Source organism: Coturnix japonica, chromosome 5, assembly GCF_001577835.2.
Source record: "Coturnix japonica isolate 7356 chromosome 5, Coturnix japonica 2.1, whole genome shotgun sequence".
NCBI classification, from domain to species: Eukaryota; Metazoa; Chordata; class Aves; order Galliformes; family Phasianidae; genus Coturnix; species Coturnix japonica.
In genome coordinates, this window is record NC_029520.1 from 41,754,964 (window position 1) to 41,772,814 (window position 17,851).

At 43.8% G+C, this 17,851-nt stretch overlaps 1 protein-coding gene across 7 annotated transcripts in view; it reads right to left on the reverse strand.

The window, feature by feature from the left end:
* SYNE3 (spectrin repeat containing nuclear envelope family member 3) overlaps window positions 1-15,781 on the reverse strand; it is a 69,774-nt gene extending 53,993 nt beyond the window's left edge. For 5 of the 7 annotated variants that reach the window (XM_015865328.2, XM_015865326.2, XM_015865327.2 and 2 more), the window contains exons 1-2: window positions 15,257-15,607; window positions 3,170-3,364 (exon numbers count right to left, since the gene is read on the reverse strand). In XM_015865328.2, the coding sequence (XP_015720814.1) occupies window positions 3,170-3,182 (13 nt within the window). In that variant the 5' untranslated portion in view covers window positions 3,183-3,364; window positions 15,257-15,607. The other 2 variants (XM_015865330.2, XM_015865329.2) reach the window with 2 other exon arrangements.
* Between the last annotated feature and the right edge of the window lie 2,070 nt (window positions 15,782-17,851).

The window sequence follows — 17,851 nt, forward strand, 5'->3', positions numbered from 1 at the left end:
TGCAATACAGTTGTTTTGATTTTTGCAAGCAATCCTAAGGCTAGGACAAATGATGACTGGATAAGTGTTACAGATCAAGAGTATTTCCCCATTGCTGCTGCATCATTGGGACTAAATGGCTGAGAAACACTGGAGATGAAATGCAAGGCTCTGATCATTACTGAAAACACAAAGCAGATATGGCAGTCCCTGAAGGAGACCAGAGCTGTTGAGTGGTGCAGCAGCAGCACTCATGGACCATCCTACAGCAGCAGCAGGCCACTGGGGCCACCTCCACCACAGTGCTCCTGAACCAGGGTGTGGGCACTAGGACCTGCTGTGCCAGGGAAGGCTTCCCCTTAATCACAAGTGCAATCCTGTGAGCAGTTTGTACCAAATTATTTTTAACATACTCATTTTCAAATATAACGTAGCTATTTGAAACAGCATTTCATTTTAATGCCACTTGAATTGTGTATTAATTCATACGGTGGAAGGCATATTTATACTGCGCTAAGCATTTAGCATCTCTATATGTATGTTACTAAATGAGGGTAATAACCAACCAAAAGAAATTCTGGCATAGATAATGGGACACTCAGTATAGCCCAATGTCATTTCTCCAAGTGAAATAATGCAGTCACTTAACACAGATAAGGAAAAAGCCTAATTCAAGGTGCTGAGCATAACTGGCCCAGGACAGCTCCTGCAGCACATGTAGATGTTAGAGAAAATATAATTATGTTTCATGAACAGGAAAATATAAGGCACAGATCAGCTCTGGGACTCTCAAGCTGAACATCTCCCACAGCGTTGGGCTTTCCATTAACTCTGATTCATCCCCCATGGCTCCAAAACACAGCTGGAAGTGCCTGGGCTACCACTGCAGAAAGCATGATGCCTCAGCCCAGGGATCCCAAGGCAATAGCACGATGCAGGTTGGCTCAGTCCCTCATGCAATCCGGCCAGCATTTCTGGGACCACGTTTGCCTGAGCACTTCCTAGTTAAGTGTATCTACTCCAGCATTTTTCCTAGTGCACCTAATAGCTCTCACTAGGGTACTATGAAATGTAATATTTGTAATGCAGTGCTGGGAGTTTTTAAAGTTATTTTGCAAGTGCAGTGTCTTTTTGGTAGGATTATCCCATTATTTTGCAATGTTTCCTAATGTACTTTTTTCCTCTCTGCCAAGTCATGCAGCCTTTTTTATTCCCTAAACTTCTTAAAACATTTCTTGCAGTCACTCCAACTTTAAATGTTCCTTTCAAACTGACACCTATAAACACAGGCTCTTATATAGTTTCAGTATGTCTTGGCTTCCTGTATTCATGTACTACTTGACTAGTTTCCAGAACCAAGTTCTTACAAAAATAAAAGGAAAGCAGGAAATTCAAATCACTCACAATTAGGGAGGCTGTTTTCCAATTATTGAAACACTTCAATCTTTTTGTAACCCTTTCCATTTGGTTCTGGGATTGTACATGAAAAAGATTAACAAAAACCCCACTGGAGTGGGTCAAATTTTATACAAATGCATGAATTTGGAAGCAATTGTGATTCTGGGAATTGTTTGGTTCCTGGAATAATTTAATAACTCTTCATTTTCCCTGGATGTTGTAAAAGGAGCCAAGCAAAGACACAGAACTGGGAGCTCTGAATGCTGCAGGCTTGAAAGGAAGAGTGCTCAAGGCGGTAATTGTTCGTGGTCAGCTCTAGGAGGTGCTGCTTGGAACCACATTTACAGCAGTAGATGCTTTGTCATCATGGGACAGAAAGCCTCAGCCAGGCACAACAGAATTAAACCGGCTGTGAGTAGGTGCAGAAGAACTTAATGCTGCAAATGTAAGATGTAATTATTCCCAGTATGTTTCAGAAGTTCAGAACATTAGTCCCATCACCCTGTCCACCTTCCAACACAGCCCTTTCCTGCGTTATTTGCTGTTATTTGTTGTTTATGACGGTTAACAATTGTTTGCCCTACTGAATGAATGAGCTAGAGAGTAAACAAGATGTTTTTTGGTTGTATTCATTTAAATAAACACACCCATAACCAAGTTACAAGCATCCCTTTCAAATGAAGAATGCTAATATCATGAGTACTGCAGCACTCATGCGTATCACAACCACCTCCTTTCTCCTACAAAAGAATCCATGGAAGCCTACAGCTAATGCAAGACATTCAGTTACAATGTGATCGCATCAGACAACTTTCTATCCATTTGATACAGAAACAAAACAAAAACAGTCTGTCAGCCATATTCTGTGCCAGGCTAACTAAAAAAGCCTAATTTTTTTCAACTGATTTTTTAAAGATTAATTTCAGACTTTGGTGAAAGGCAACACAAATGGGATATTGTTATCAATATAAAGCAAGTCACTTCTTGCGTCTAGCTAAGGAAATACTTAATCTGACAAGAATTAAACTGGTATTTCACATGTTAGGCCAGTGGTGTAAATACAGCAGATAGTGATTATAGCCTTTTATAACACGTATCCTAGAAGTTCCCAAATAAACATGCAGACATCTGCCTGATGATTTCAAAGATAATAACAACAGGCTTGCTTTACTAGTCACCTTCCATAGACTCCTTAGCCTGGGAAATCACAGGTTAAGAACCTCTGCCCTAAAACTGCAGCAGAGATTTTTCATATCTAGGGTGTCTGTTTCTGAAATTTCCTCTAAAGGGAACTTGCTGATTACCAGCAATCACCAATTGGTGAACTCCCCCCCTAGCTGCTGGAATAGGCTTGGTTTTAGGTTTGCTCAACACCTGAAGTTTTATCATTAGTCAGCCAAAGTAAAAGCATTACAATTCTACAGCATTAATCTCATGGTCTCTGAAGGCTGGAATTTATGTACTTAATTACTTTCCACTTGTTCTCTGCAGCCTGTGTGATCCCACAGCACTGGGTGCCAGTCACACCACTGATATATTAACTAATAAACTCTTGTGCCACCTGAATCTTGGCTGGAGACCAGTGAACAATTCAGAACTAGTAATATATCTTATAAACTGTTCCACTTTTGCTGTTCATATATTGTGTACTGACAATACAGTTTTCTCAGAGGGATGGTTATTCTTTACCATTTGCCAAATAAATTCTTCAAATTAGGTTGTTACATAAGCTATAACCAAATAATTCTTCCTGGAGATTCTTTATATCCCTTTACTGGTTCCCCATCAGTACCTGATAAAGGCATTTCCTGCCTTTCCTGGCTGGCTAGCAGTGGCCCATATCTTCTACATGCAGTCTACCACATCTTAACTCCAAGGGGCAGGGCCACTTCCACCATCATGACCCCAGCGTGGTGGTCACATACAAACTGTGCCTTCCTACAGGACCCTGCAGTAGCCAGAAGTGCTTCATAGGGTAACATCTGCCCTGTAAAGATTACAGACTATGTGTTAGAAAAGTTTCAGCAATGAAAATAGAGCATCAGCAAGTACTTAGGGGCTCAGAGCAGTAGACAGAAGAAAGGACAATTGAAGATTATCACTGCCTTTCCTGTGCACTATGCAAGCTCCTGTCATGCTTCCCATGTCCACCCCTTAGAGACAGAGACACTAGACATCCTCCAGCCTTTCTGGCCCTGCAGGCATTGGTGAGAGGACTCATTGCACCAAGCCTCAGCTCATCTGTGGGACACCTAAAACTTAAGTCCTGTGGGAGCCCACAGAAGCCAATGTGAGAAAGGAGTACCTGCAGGCAGGGATCCAGGCAGAGGTGGGACAACTTTCTTCTGCAGCAACCATGTGGCCTGAGGAGGCTTTTAGTAAAGATGAGGGTGCTTAGGGCTGTGGGATGTCAGCCTGTCTCCAAGTCCATCTCTTTTCTCTTCTGCATCTTTCCTTCTTGCACAGAACTTTATCCACATTTGTTTCTAGGGGTTTTATGATTACAGCTCCACCCCATATCCCACTTCACCAAAAAACAGTCTTAGATCTTAATTGACCATCAGTTAAGTAACTTAGCCTCTGAGTGACCAGCTGTGTCCAACCTGGTAGCACTAAGCGCACAGCCTTTAAACCAACCAACCTTATACAGCAAGCGTTTACCAGCAATGTTTGTTATAAAGTCATTTGCAGATACTAAAAAAATACATTCTAAGGACACAACACCTTTTTTCCCCTTCAGAAGAACAGCTGAAGGACTAACTGCAAAACTTAGAGTTTTTCATATCTATCTTTCACATCATTCTTATTAGAATAATGCTACTGGGACGTAAGTATGGAAAATATGGAACTGTTTAGTCTGGAGAAGACCTTATCACTCTCTACAACTTCATGAAAGAAGGTTGTGCCAAGGTGGGGGTTGGCTTCTTCTCTCAGGAGACAGCACTGAGATGTGGCACTGAGGGACATGATTAGTGGGCCTGGAGGTGATGGGTTGATGGTTGGATTAGATGATCTTAGTTGTCTTTTCCAACTTCATGGTTGGACTCCATGATTCTATGGAAAAGTGAGACACGCTGAAATTATAACAACATCGAAGTAGCTTAAGTAATTAGGACATTCCTAACTTTAAATGCTAAAGTTGTTGATCAAAGTAAATGTGTGATTTCCATAGGATCAAAGCCAATGACAATGGAAAATCTGCTGAACCTGTACCAAACACTAAGATCTGCTCATATGAAAAAAGAGAGAAAAGATCATTGCTAAACTATTGAAATGCTGTCAAAAGGATACATCAGGATAAATAAAGTCAGACCCAGCCAGCCAGCATTTGGACATAATTTAAAGTAATATTTGTCTGTACACTGCGAAAAGACAGTGGTTTGTTTTCAGACAAAGCTAAGCTATGGAGCAAACAAGGCTTTCTTATGTCCTAAACAACACATTTTTGGAACTGCCAGCAACTTTATGCCCCAAAATCTTTACTCAGAGACAAAGCAGACTGCTGCAAAACTGTGTCTCTAAATGAATTTTAAGTGGTTTGAGAACATTTCTGGAACTGACTAAGGGAGGCTGTTTTCCTGTGACTCATTTTTGCCTGAACTCTTGCAGTTTCCACATTTTCGTCACCCTCCCCCTATGCTCATTTGCCAGGCTCTGTGGGTTAAGGACCAGGAACGCAGCTCTGCCTCCAGCTGCAGTTTGCTCCCAGCAGCACAGGAGTTTGCTTCTGCAGTGAGAGCAACATCTCCACAACACATGTAGCCCAGTGCTGCACAACAGGGAGGATGCATGTCTCCTGGATGAAGCAACACTGTCTTTTTAGTCATCACATCCTGAATGAGGACTGGAGTCTCATGGTTTATAAAGCTAAAGGGTATTTCAACCTCCTCCTACTGAGGTTAATTAAAAACACAGCTATGCATAAAGCCATGGCAGCTGAAAGTCGTGTTTATCAGCAGTCCACATCTAGCAAGAGGGACCCAGGAGTTATTTAAGGCTGTGATCACAGGTAATTACCTTGCTGAGCATCCAGAGTAAAGCTGATACTTATTATTCTCACTCTTGCATCATCCAATCTTAATCACATTAAAAAAAAAAAAAAAAGAATATTGTAAGAAACCACGTCTCTTTTTTTTTCCCTGGGTACAGCTGAGCACAGAGCTGCCAAATCTTCTATTTAGATTCCATTGGGAACACAGGGCCTACTTCCTCAGAGCAACTGTGAAAATCCCACCCAAAATATAATGAACAACATCCCGAGGGCCACCAGCTGCCAGAGGGGTAATGCAGATACACACCCAGGGCAAACGATCACCATCAGCAGTGGATCTGAATGCATGCATTGGTGCATTTGACAAACACATTTCCTGAGTGACGTGTCATCGCTCTGGTGGTTCTCAAACATTAAGAACAGGAAGAAGAATAAAGGTAGAGATCTTTATAATGCAAGTAATATGTAATTCTTCTACAAGGTGTAGTATGCATCATGGCAATAACTTAACTTTGGTCTAAGAGAAATAATCTTTTCTCAGTGATCTCCACAGCCAGCTTTTAATGGTGTTACATTTTAAATGTATTTCATGTCAGTTGAATCCTCCCACTGTATTTCCCCTTTGAATTCATAGTTCAGAGCTCAGTGGGAATCTTGCTAAAGGCTGAATCAGAGAACAAAGGAACCAGGTTATCTCTTTCCAAAAGAAAAAGCGTACTTATGTGATGTCTGCTACACTGCAGTCCAACAGAGCCTCCAAAAGCTGGACAATTTTCATAGAAGCCACAAGCACAACATGAGTGACAAAGCAAGATGCAAATTATACTCCCTTTTTAAAACTTAACATGGAATTTCTTTTATCTCAACTTGGGTATTTGCAATAAATGTTTCAATGGTGGTATGCAGGAAGTTAAAACCACACTACTAGACAAGTTTCAGGAACGGAATTACAGTTGTTCCAGTTTGGCTTGAGGCTGTGAAAGCTGACATGCCCTCCCAACACCAACAGACACTGTTAACCTCACTAGTTGCCCCTTATCTACAGCCATGGCCTTGTGGTGAGCTCTATGGCTGGGACAGTCCTGCTACATTTTCCTGTCTTACATGAACGTGTTCTCCATTCTAGCCTTAGAATAATGTATTTTGCTGCTCAAAGAACAGTATTTCTGTCCTTATTTCATCACATAATGCCCTTTGCCTCTCTGCTACTACCCTTCTACTGAGCAGATGATGCATGGGCTTTCCCCAGAGAAAAGCAAGCAAACAGGCAGGCAGCACCCACTTGCTTGTTTATGACATACATGGGCTGCCCACTCCCCTAGCACAGTGCTTATTTCTGTCTCCTTTCCAATGTAATCCAAATTTATGACACTTCAAGGAACTTAATGTTCTCAAGGTTTCTATCTCTCCAATAAATTTAATGGAAAGTGGAAAAAGTTCAAGTTATCAGGAGTTGAAAGAGAAACACAGGCGGCATGGTCTTGGCTATCTCATTTCCTTATGAAATAAATGGAATAAATCCCACAAAACCCTGGGAGTTCTGCAAGAATGACTGCTAAAAGCCTGTAGAGATTTGCTTGGTGTTCCCCTGGGGATGTGCAGCACCACAAGGCTGTGGGGATATGGATGTTGGAGTACAGCTCAGTGGGATTGGCATCAGCAGCATGTGGTGTGAAGAGAAACCCGAGGCTTCCTCCTCACCACTGCCAAGGCAGTGCAGGATTTCCTCTGCTGCTTGCTGCACGGTGGCAGTAAGATGGGGAGATACAAGTGTAAAGACGTAGGAGACCAGAAAAATAACAAAAAGAAATCTATCGGTGTGCTGCCTCTGTTTGAAAGGTAAGATTTAAATAGAAATAATCCCCAGAAACTACCAAGAGTTCAGGTCATTAACAGCAGGTTAATTCCTAAGGATTAATGCTTGAAATTATCACGCCTGACAAATGTTTGCTGAACAGGAACGAGTCCAAAATACTCAGCATGAAAACCAGTGAGATATAGTAGCACAGACAGATACATGTCAGAGCTGAGCTAACAACTTAAAAAAAATCTTAACTGCTACCATAATTATAAACTTCCTCTCTACCCACTTCATCTTTTCCTTCTTTTTCATCCCCAGATCCCCAGCAGGAGATTCCCCTTGCAGGCTGACACACTAATCTAGATTCTGGTCTCACTTAAAGCTCATATAAAGTGGAGGTCAGCTGGTATTTGCAGGCAATATGACTGCACTCAAGCTAGTGTACATCCCAAATGAGTCCAAATGGCCAACAAACATCTCTAGTTTTACAGTTGGTGCGCTTGAGATTTATATTACACTGAGCAACATCCATAAGTACAGTGAACGTAAGGAGAAAAGGTGAAGAAAACAGGGAAAAGGAAACGTGGAAGAAAAAATTGTTGGTTCTGAATCGATTTCCAAATTAGAGGTGAAACAGAGAGAAAATTATGTTCCCTTCTTCCATCTCAGCAAGCAGAACCAAGCAGTACGAACAAACATGGGAAAAGGTGAAGAGAGGAAAAGCGATGGAAAGAAAATCTAAATGGAAGAACAGCACTGGGATAGAAATTCTATATTGGGCTAACACTGTGGAGTTTCTAATACAGTGGATTAACTGAAGACCAGCAGTTCAAGATAAGCTGCAAACCCTCTCTGAGACAATTACACCATCAGAGCCAATTGAGCATAGAATTTTGCTAAAAGTAGTGAAAAATGACAACAAACAGGAGTTAGTCATGGTGGCAGTGCACTTCAGAGAGGAAAGTGATAAACCAGCTGTTTTCCAACTATCTTGTTAGGCTTTTGCTAACCTGAATAATCCTCAGAAATGATGCAAAGTACATCAGCTTGCAGATTAACAATAAAAGCAAAGGAGTCCAACAGCTACCCTGGTAACTTCAAACAGCCACAGCCCAGAGGCAGAAAAGAATGGATTAATCTTGCAGTCAGAAAAGCAACATTCCCCATAAAACTTTCTGTAATTTAGATCAAAGCAAACCATATTTTAAAAGGAAACTGTAGTTTCAGGAAAGCATAGCAAATGTTCCTACTGCATCTAATCTGCCATCTCCTTACTTCCCACTTGAAGAATACTGTTGATAGTTCATCAAGGAATGGAAGTATTTTTCCCACCCATCAGACCTTCCTACTGCTTCTGCTGCATTAGGAGACAGCATTTGAGTGGCAGTGTTCTCTAGCCAGACATCTGTGTTAAAACACAGATTCAATCACTTTGTAAGAAAACCAGCTGGATGACTTCAGATTCCCTGACAGTGCGTAACAATGCAAAGGGTAACACTTTTGCAAACACAGGGACCAACACCTACACCAAATATTCAAGCTGTCCCAAGTACTGGGCCTGGAGGTACTGGCAGCGGTACAGGCAGGTGTCAGGTTGTTGGTCTTTCTGGTACAGCTGCACTCTGTGCAAACAATGAATCATTAGGCAGAGCCTGTGCTGAGCATCTGAAAAACGAGGCTAAGGCAGGCAGGCAGTCATGCTCTGCCCCATTCAAATAGAAAATAAGTATTTTGATTTTACTTCTTGGCATTAATTAAAACACACAGAAAACAAACAAAAAGCCCCATACATTGTAAACCCCCCCAGTCCCCCAAAAATCCAAACCCTGATGAATGTTAAATCTTGTTTGAGGGAGATATGAGTCAGCTTTTAGTATAGTTGCTTAACTGAAAAATTGTCTTACAAATCCCCAAACTAAGGTGAAACCTGCAAGAGCTTCATAAATACCATGTGATAGACAACATAGGAAAAGGACACTGTGGAAAACAATTACCTGTGGAGCACTGAAGCAGGTTATTAATGTTCAGGTAAATTCCAAACCACTGACTAACTACAATTTTCAACACTAGCAAGGCTTAAATACTACTACTACTACTAATAATAATCGGTGACATCTAAAGTATTGGGATTAAGTGATTAAATGTGTCCACATAATTACTTACAAAAATGTTTTTAAAGAACCTTCAGCTCTTTCATCAGGTAGCAAATGTTACTTTGCTTGGCTGTGAAAATGCTAACAACTCTCCTTCTTAATTAAATATTCTCACTACACCCAACACCTGGGCAAGTAAACAGCTGAGGCAAGAAACAAAATATTGCTGAAAGCAAGATCTCTGGGGCTGTTGGTAGGCCCTGTCCTAGACAGCTCTAGCCAAATACCACTGGATGGTTATAGGCCTACAAGCACAACCAGAGATGCCTGCGGGGCATCTCTGAATATCTGAATAAGTAATATCTGAATAAGTATTTTGCAAAAGGACAGGTGTTTCTATTCATTCTCTATAGTACTAGAAATGGTGCAGGCAGTTTGGGAATGTGAGCAGCAAGGTCTGCACTGATAGAAAGGTTGCAAAAGTTAACCACGTGAGGGCAGCCAGAGATGGCACAGCAATGGCCGCACAGCAAAACCTTGTAGGTGACCACAGTCTTGCAAGCAGTGCCTGCAACATGCTCCTGCTCCCAAACCCACTGGAATAACTCCTCTTTGTCACTCCACAGAATCATAGCGACACAGAATATTCCAAAACGGAAGGAAGCGAGGACAATCACCAAGTCCAGCTCTTGGCTCCATGCAGCACCACCCCAATTTCAAATCCTCTGTCTCAGAGTATCGTCCAAATGCTCCTGGAACTCTGGCAGTTGGGACCTGCCCTGGGGAGCCTGTTCCGTGCCCACCATCCTCCAGTGAAGTTCCTTTTCCTAATTACCCAGCCTGACTCTCTCTGTTGTCACACTTTCACACCATTCTCTCACCTCGGGTCCTATCACGGTCACCAGAGTCTACTTCTCCACTATTCTCTTTCTTCCGTCCAGTTTGTCTCCCTTACCACTTATTCACTGATTCTACAATAATACAGAAGCTTCTCCTCAGACAGTGAAAAATCATTCTGGGTACCTCCAACATAGACCCATTTTTCTGACAAGGACCTGCAGTACAGTTATCGTGCAATGGCATTACCTTCTCATAGAAATCCTTCAGAGGAGAAGCAGTTATGCCTGGAATCAGATTTGAAAAGCCAGTCTGGGTAATTACTTCTGTGTCTAGTGTTATATCTGTGCTAAAAGTGTCTTAAGAAGAATAAAGCAATAGCTAAGGTGCAAGGACATGAGAAGAGGGGTAAAGGGTCTACAAAAACTTTAAGCTTATAAGTGCAAGGGAAAAAAAATAACAGAAAGGCTAGAACTTATTTTCCCTTCTGTTAAGCTGAAGGTATTCTCTGTAGGTTTGGGTCTCACACCAGTATGCACCCACTATCAAAACAGCTAATTTAGTAACAGGTCTATAATTTGAGAACATGAGAAAATCCAAAACTCTGCTAAAGTCAACGGCAACATTGCCACAAAGCCAAGATTTTCCTATGGACTTGAATGACAGGCCAGTGAGAAATTTTTTCCTTGGGTGCTTCCTTTATCTGGAGATCTAAATTAACATAAGCTCTTCTGCTACTGAGCTAGCATTATTAGATATGTACATTACAAAGAGCATGTGCCTAGCCTGCTCGTTTCCACCACTGTGGCTATAGAGCATTTCTGCTGACTTCAATACAGGACATCACCTGTATATACGCTGTCATCTACCACTCACATAACAGCTATTGGATTCCCATAGAGCCACAACAGTGCTCATACAAGGAGATGAGCTTGAAGAAAAATCAGCCAATTAAGTTACAGGAAATACATGGCTTGGGGAAGACCAGAATCTTCAAAGATTGGTTTCTCTTCATTACTGACATAATCTCCTCACATGACACAACCTCTCCACCTGAGACACTTGAAAACATGGTGGGTGTATCAGCACCTGCTCACCTTCCATCTTCAGTGTCCCTGAACTTCTGCAGGCTGCACTGAAAATGGAGTTCAGCATCTGGGTGGCGATCAAATACATCTCTTAAACCATTCCACAATCAAAGGCAACATATATATTTAGGATTGTCTAGTTATAACAATACGAAAACAAAAGACAAGGATGTAATGCTTGAAATCACATCACACTGCTGCTTAAGGTGGAAAGGCGACAGCTAAAGTAACGTTTTTTTTCATAGTCCATTTTTCATTGCTGCTTTGTCAGTCCAACCGAATGGACAGGTGAGATAAATAAGTGTGAGATAATCTTGTGGGGTAACAGCTCTAATCTTGGTTTGTAAGTCCAAGTACCTAGACCCATTGTGGTTGCTTATTGTGTCTCAGCATGACACCTTCAACATAGCATCAACTAACACCATCCATAAGATGAGATACTAACACCCCCTTCCACAGATGGAGGTATGATGCTTTCATAGGGTCTACCTTTCAGAAGCAGCCTCTGATAGACGGTGCCAGAGCCAATACCTCAGAATTCAGCACCCAGTACCTCTGGTCCCCCTCCAACTGTACATGCTCACCAACACTACATGGGAAACCTGAGGTACAGCTCTTCTAAATCACTCTAATGCATTAAGAGAAGGAAGATGGCCATATAGCAATCAGCAATAGCCCATTCATACTTTGTTCGGGAGTCATGAGCTGGGGCCTCTACATCTGCATGTTTCAATTTGAAGAACTATGCAAACACTTCCAGAAGAATTCAAATCTCAAGCTGTGTATGCTACTCTGGGACAAAACAATACTTACAGGTGCACTTGCTCTTGAAAATTAAGCATTTTCAAGGAGTTTTGAAGAACTTCTCTTACTCAATCAAACATAACTTCCTGACTATTCTGTTATTTAGCTCCATGAGGCATGATACTGTAGGGATTACAAACTGCCGTCTCTCTCCAGCAGCAGTGGGAAAGTGTCTGGGAGAGGATGCCAATAGACCAGGCTAGCAACATAGTAACATAGAACAGCTTGGGTTGGAAGGGACCATCAAGGATCATTGAGCTCCAGCCCCCCTGCTGCAGGCAGGGTTGACAACCTCCATACAGTACTAGACCAGGATGCCCAGGGCCCCATACAACCTGGCCTTGAACACCTCCAGGGATGGGGCATCCACAACCTCTCCAGGCAGCCTGTTCCAGCATCTCACTACTTTCTTGGTGAAGATCTTCCCCCTGACCTCCAACCTAAATCTTACCTCCTTCAACTTAAAACCATTTCCTCTCGTCCTGCCATTATCTACCTTGTAAAGAGTTGAGTCCCCTCCTGTTTATAGGCTTCCTTTATATACTGGAAGGCTACAACGAGGTCACCCTGCAGCTTTCTCTTCTCCAGGCTGAACAAGCCCAACTCCCTCAGCCCATCTTCTTGTCAGGCTTCAGTTTGCTCAGCTGTTCCACAGATGCAGCATAACACAACTGCCTGAAAGGAACCTGAAGGTTTCTGTGGGTCTGACTGCTCTTCTACTAAAGCCAGGGTTCTTTTTAATAACTATTAACTGCAGGCGTAGCAGCATATGTGTGTATAGGATTCATTGGTGACAGCCACTGTGTCTGAATAACAGATACTAGTGCTAAGTATAACAACAAATCTCCTGGCACATGCTATTCCACATGGGCCTCTCACTCATCCAGTGTTCCCAAGTATTACTGCCATAGTTATGAGAAGGCTTTCAGCATAGCACATCAGTAAAAATGGCTATTCTATCTTTTTAATACCACTAAACAAGCACCAATTATAAATAAAACAAGCAACTGAAACTTGATATCTGATTTTCAAGCAAACTACAACCTCACGGATGTTGTTTCTTCTTGTGATTTCCCTCAATCTCCACTAGTACATTATTTCACGTATTTGTGCTGTGAGATCCTAAGGCTGAGATGGCAACTTAATCCTCATCGTACCACAGCCAAAACATGAATTCCCATGAAATCCCTTGCTATGAAGAGCTTCCTGTCAGGCCCAAGTCTTTTGCGAGGCGTATTGTAGATAAGATCCCTGTATTAACACACATGACAAGTCAGTCCCGCCAAAAGGAAACTAAAATGCCCAGATCATATTTAAAATAACCATAATCTTCCTCAGAATACAAGCCCTGTATTACAGGTCAGAGCAGTCTAAACTTCCTGTTCAGACAGATAGAGACATCCAAGATTGCTTATTAACCTTATATAGTGTCAATGAAAATGTCCTTCTCTATCAAACAAGTTTACTACCTTTATTTTGACATTGAGGTGTGGCAATTTCAGATAGTATAAATGGCCAGAGTTCAAAACTCCGTGAGTTATTCAGTTGTAAGTCAGCACGTTGCTGAGTCATCAGTTTTCATAGAAGGAAATCACCTACTTACAACACACGTGTACACAAATATTTATATACAATTAGGCACTGACACAGGCTGCCCTGAGAAGCTGTGGATGCCCCACCCCTGGAGGCATTCAGGGCCAGGTTGGATGGGGCCCTGAGCTCTTATCTGATCAGGGGGCAGCCCTGACCATGGCAGGGAGTTGGAACTAGGTGGGCTTTAAAGTCTCTCCCAGCTCAAGCCATTCTATGATTAAGGGACAACAAGCACCTTATTTCCAATAGAACCTGTTGTAAGAGATGAAAGCTAGCTATCCTTGAAACTGTGATGCAGGTGCTAGGCTTATATATGCTACCCATATCACGCATATGTATATGGAAGTACAGCTACATCCTGAGCCCAAGCATTTGGAGATGTATTTCAGGATGACCTGAGAGCCATAGAGAACTGGAGGGAACAAAAATGGCTTAGCCAAAAGGAAAGGCAAGATGTTCTTATCAGTTAGCATATGAAAACCAGACAGAGGATACATGCATTGGGTATGGTTCACAGATGTGGAAAACTTCTGACCAGGATGGGAGGGAGAGAAGAAATAGTAAAGGATGTAACAGAAGAATTGGAACCAACACAGGAAGGGGCAAACAAGCAGCACCACACCCTGAGAGGCAGTAAATTGTGTCTTCTTTGGGAGTTTGAAGGCTGGAGATCTGGTGATTCATGAAGAACGTGGAAACAACACTGTGTGTAGGGAAAAACTGTTATACACAGAGCCCATCAGCTGTGTCAAGTTCCACTTCCTGGCAGCTAGTCTGGAGGGAACAGTGCTCCTATGACTCACCACGAGTTTGCTTCTTGAAATAAAAGTTGCCAGGGGACTGCAGCGGGTTGCGTTTCCTTACTTTCTTTACACACTTGGCAACCACAGAGGCCACACCAAGCCAACATACATTTCAACTGCCCATGGATTTGAGACACTGTTAGAAAAAGCAGCAGAACGGTTGAAAAGCAACCAATCAGCTTGTCAAGTTTTCCTGCGTTTTTCAAACTCCTTCTTCAAAAAACCAGCCACCGCGTACAGAGGCTTTCAGATGGCACATGGAGGGCTTAGAAGTGGCATCCAATAGTAGTAGAAGCGAGGAGTTGGTTTGAACAGCACAGTGATATTTTTCATCGCTGATATAAGATAGCGAGGCAACGGAGAAGGGAGGCAATCCACTGCTTTGACAAATTGTAGAAGCATAGCCTTGCAACCCTCGTTATTACAATTAATCATTGTCTCCTGCAGGTTGCATGCCATAAATGTGTTTGAGAAGAGCTATTTCTAGGAATAAAGTTTTTCAGAACAAAGACCTGAGTTCATACGGACCAAACTGATAAGCATTTGGAAATATACACCGTGGCAGAAAAGGGCATATAGGAGAAGCCAAAACCTTATAGTGCATGAAGTGGGGATGTAAAGGTGAGGGCAACGGCTCAAACCGGGACCATTCTCACTGCTCAGGACCGTGCCGGAGCTGAGCTGGGCTATGTTCAGCCGGGGGTTAGGGATAGGATAGGACAGGATAGGATAGGATAAGATAGGATAGGGAACAGAAAGCGTGAGCACCGAGTGCCGCAGCAACGTGACAGCCACGGCGAGGAGCCGGCTGGCAGCGAGAGCCTGACACCTGGGGAAGAAAAGTTGCAAGCCGCCGCTCGGGCTCTTACCGGGCAGCTCCTCGTGGACAGATGCGGTTATTTTCTTATTTAAACGAAGGCATTAAATAAGAGGCTTTACCCGCCCGCTTATTCCGCTAAGGAGCGGTGCTGCAGGGCCCCGCAGCCGCACCGTCACGCAGGAGCTGCGCCGCGGGGACACCGTTAGAGCCGCCCGGCCGTGCCGCAGCCGCCCGGTCGCAGGGCTGTCCGTGCCGGTCGCAGGGCTGTCCTTGCCGCTCCGCGCTGCCGAGGGGCCTCGTCCACCTCCGCCGGGACGGGACGGGTCGGGACGGAACGCGGGGTCTCTCCCGTAAAGCGCCGCCTCACCGTTACTCCCCGCAGCCCCGAGCTGTCAGGCCCGCGCCCCACTCACCGCCGCGGCACCCGCCGCCACCGAGCGTCCCCACGGGGCCGCGGCGCTTCTCCCTCCGCTTTGCTCTCCTTCGCTCGATCGCCCTCGGCGGGGCAGCCCGGCACCAGCACCGGCCCCGCCGCTCAGGGGCTGCGCGCAGAGCCCGCCCTCGGCCCTCCCCGCTGCGCCGCCGCCCGGCCCGGCGGGAGGCGTTATGCAACGCGGCGGTGCGGAGTGGACGGCGGGGCAGGGCCCGGGGCTGACAGCTCTGGGAGGGACGGGGCGGGTCTGGGGGCTCAGGTGAGCTGAGTGGAGGCAGTTATGAAAGGAAATGGCCGAATTTCTCGCAGAATTCTGTTGGTAAAGATTCTGCTCTGCGAACCACCCAGCAATGTTCGATTCGTGACATAAACATGAACGTTCCCCAGACGTGCAGGTGGGTGCAGAAATCTACACCGGCCCACGGACAGCAGCAGCACAGCAGCTTCCCACCAGCTGTAGGTGTAGGAAACAGCCCCAGGGCTCTGCAGTTGTTTGGTTGGGTGCATTGGTTCAAACTGAAAGTTGGAAAGCAAAACAAAACCTGGCAAAGCCAAAACCGTTGTTTGAATTAGGCGGTTCTTCTATAACCAGTCCAAGCAAGAAGTCTACAGCATACGTCCAAGTTATTGTGGAAAGATCAGTTAAGAAACAAAAAAACAACAGAGGTGGTGTGATGGTAGGCATGGCATGGGCTCTCCTGGCAGCCAGAAGCTGGAGCCCTGAACGTCTTGTACTCACCTGCAGCAGCAGAAAGTTCTCATGGCATGGAGATGGCCTCAAGGAGGGAAGAACGAACAGCTTTGTTGTATTTGAGCAATAATACAATGTAAACAAACAGCGAGTGTGTGGAGCTTCTCGGTATTTCTCAAGGCACAAAAATGTTCTTTGTGAGAGGTTGTGTTGCTGCTTTCTGCTGCTGACAACTGCTGCTCTTATCTGCATAACGAGCAGAAGAACCGGGTGCTTCTGATAGAAGTCTCTGAGCCATATATAACAGTCCTGAGGCCAAGAGCCGCAGGACACATCATCCAGAAGTGAAAACAAGCTGCAGGAGTCACTGAGAAGCAGAGGACGAGGTGCTCCCAAGTCATCAGGAATTGCTGCCCTTCATTCACAGTGAAGAAGGATAATGGGAATTTGTCACAATTATTTAATGGTAAGACGTGTATTTTTATAGTTGGTTCTGACCTTGAGGCACCGAACGCCTGAGATGGGCCCTTAACTACCCCAAACTGGGCCACTATGATCTCTTTAAATTATCACTAATGCTGCATATGCTTGTGGACAAGTGAGTCCCCTAACTTGGGAAATCTGATTTACTGTCTAACATGGTTTTGACTTAGTTGGAGTGAAGTTCATATCAACAGTGTAAAAGAGCATCTACGCCTATGCAACTGTGCATGCCTCACAGTAAACTCAGGGCTGATTATCTCTTAGTAATCTTTGGAATAGTGAGAAGAACCGCACACATTCCAGAGAAGTTGAACTCCACAAGTATGCATGTAGAAGAGGTAGATGATAGAGACTAGATAACTTATGAATTTTCATTGGGAAAGTTGGCTCAGACATTGAAGTATATGAACAATCTTTACTGGCAGCAATTAATTTGTAACAAAAACACCCCCTAAGACTTTGTACAACTGGATCTTCTAAGTCCAATATGAAAACAGCCCCTTGCATTCATAAAGCTTGCTGGTGGTGGACAGTGCATCATTACATTTAAAAATCATTTGCATTAAGTTCCTCCTCTGCATTTCCCCATGTGGCAGCTTGCGTGGCTCTGATTCCACTACCTCCAACAGCTTTGTACATTCTTAGTTAGAAATACACACAGGCAAACAGCAGGCATTAAGTAAATGAACAGTCAGTACATTATCTAAACAATATAAAGCTGCACACACACCACACCTAAACAACAACAGAGAGGTCAGAACGGCTGAAATTAGAGTGAAAGGGTGGGGAAGCCTCTGAAAATGACAGAACAGCAGCTCTAATCCTCTTTCATTGGAAGAAAGGAACATATATTTAGAAGCCATTTGCTCAGCCTCTAAAACCAAACCACAAGCGGTTGTCAGTGAACATGCAGCATTTTCAGACATTTCCTGTGATGCGCACAATACCCAGTGGACTGGGTGGGACGCATCAAATAGTGCTACTGACACGCACATGCATTGGCAGGGTTTACTCCATAGGACTGACAACCCACCACA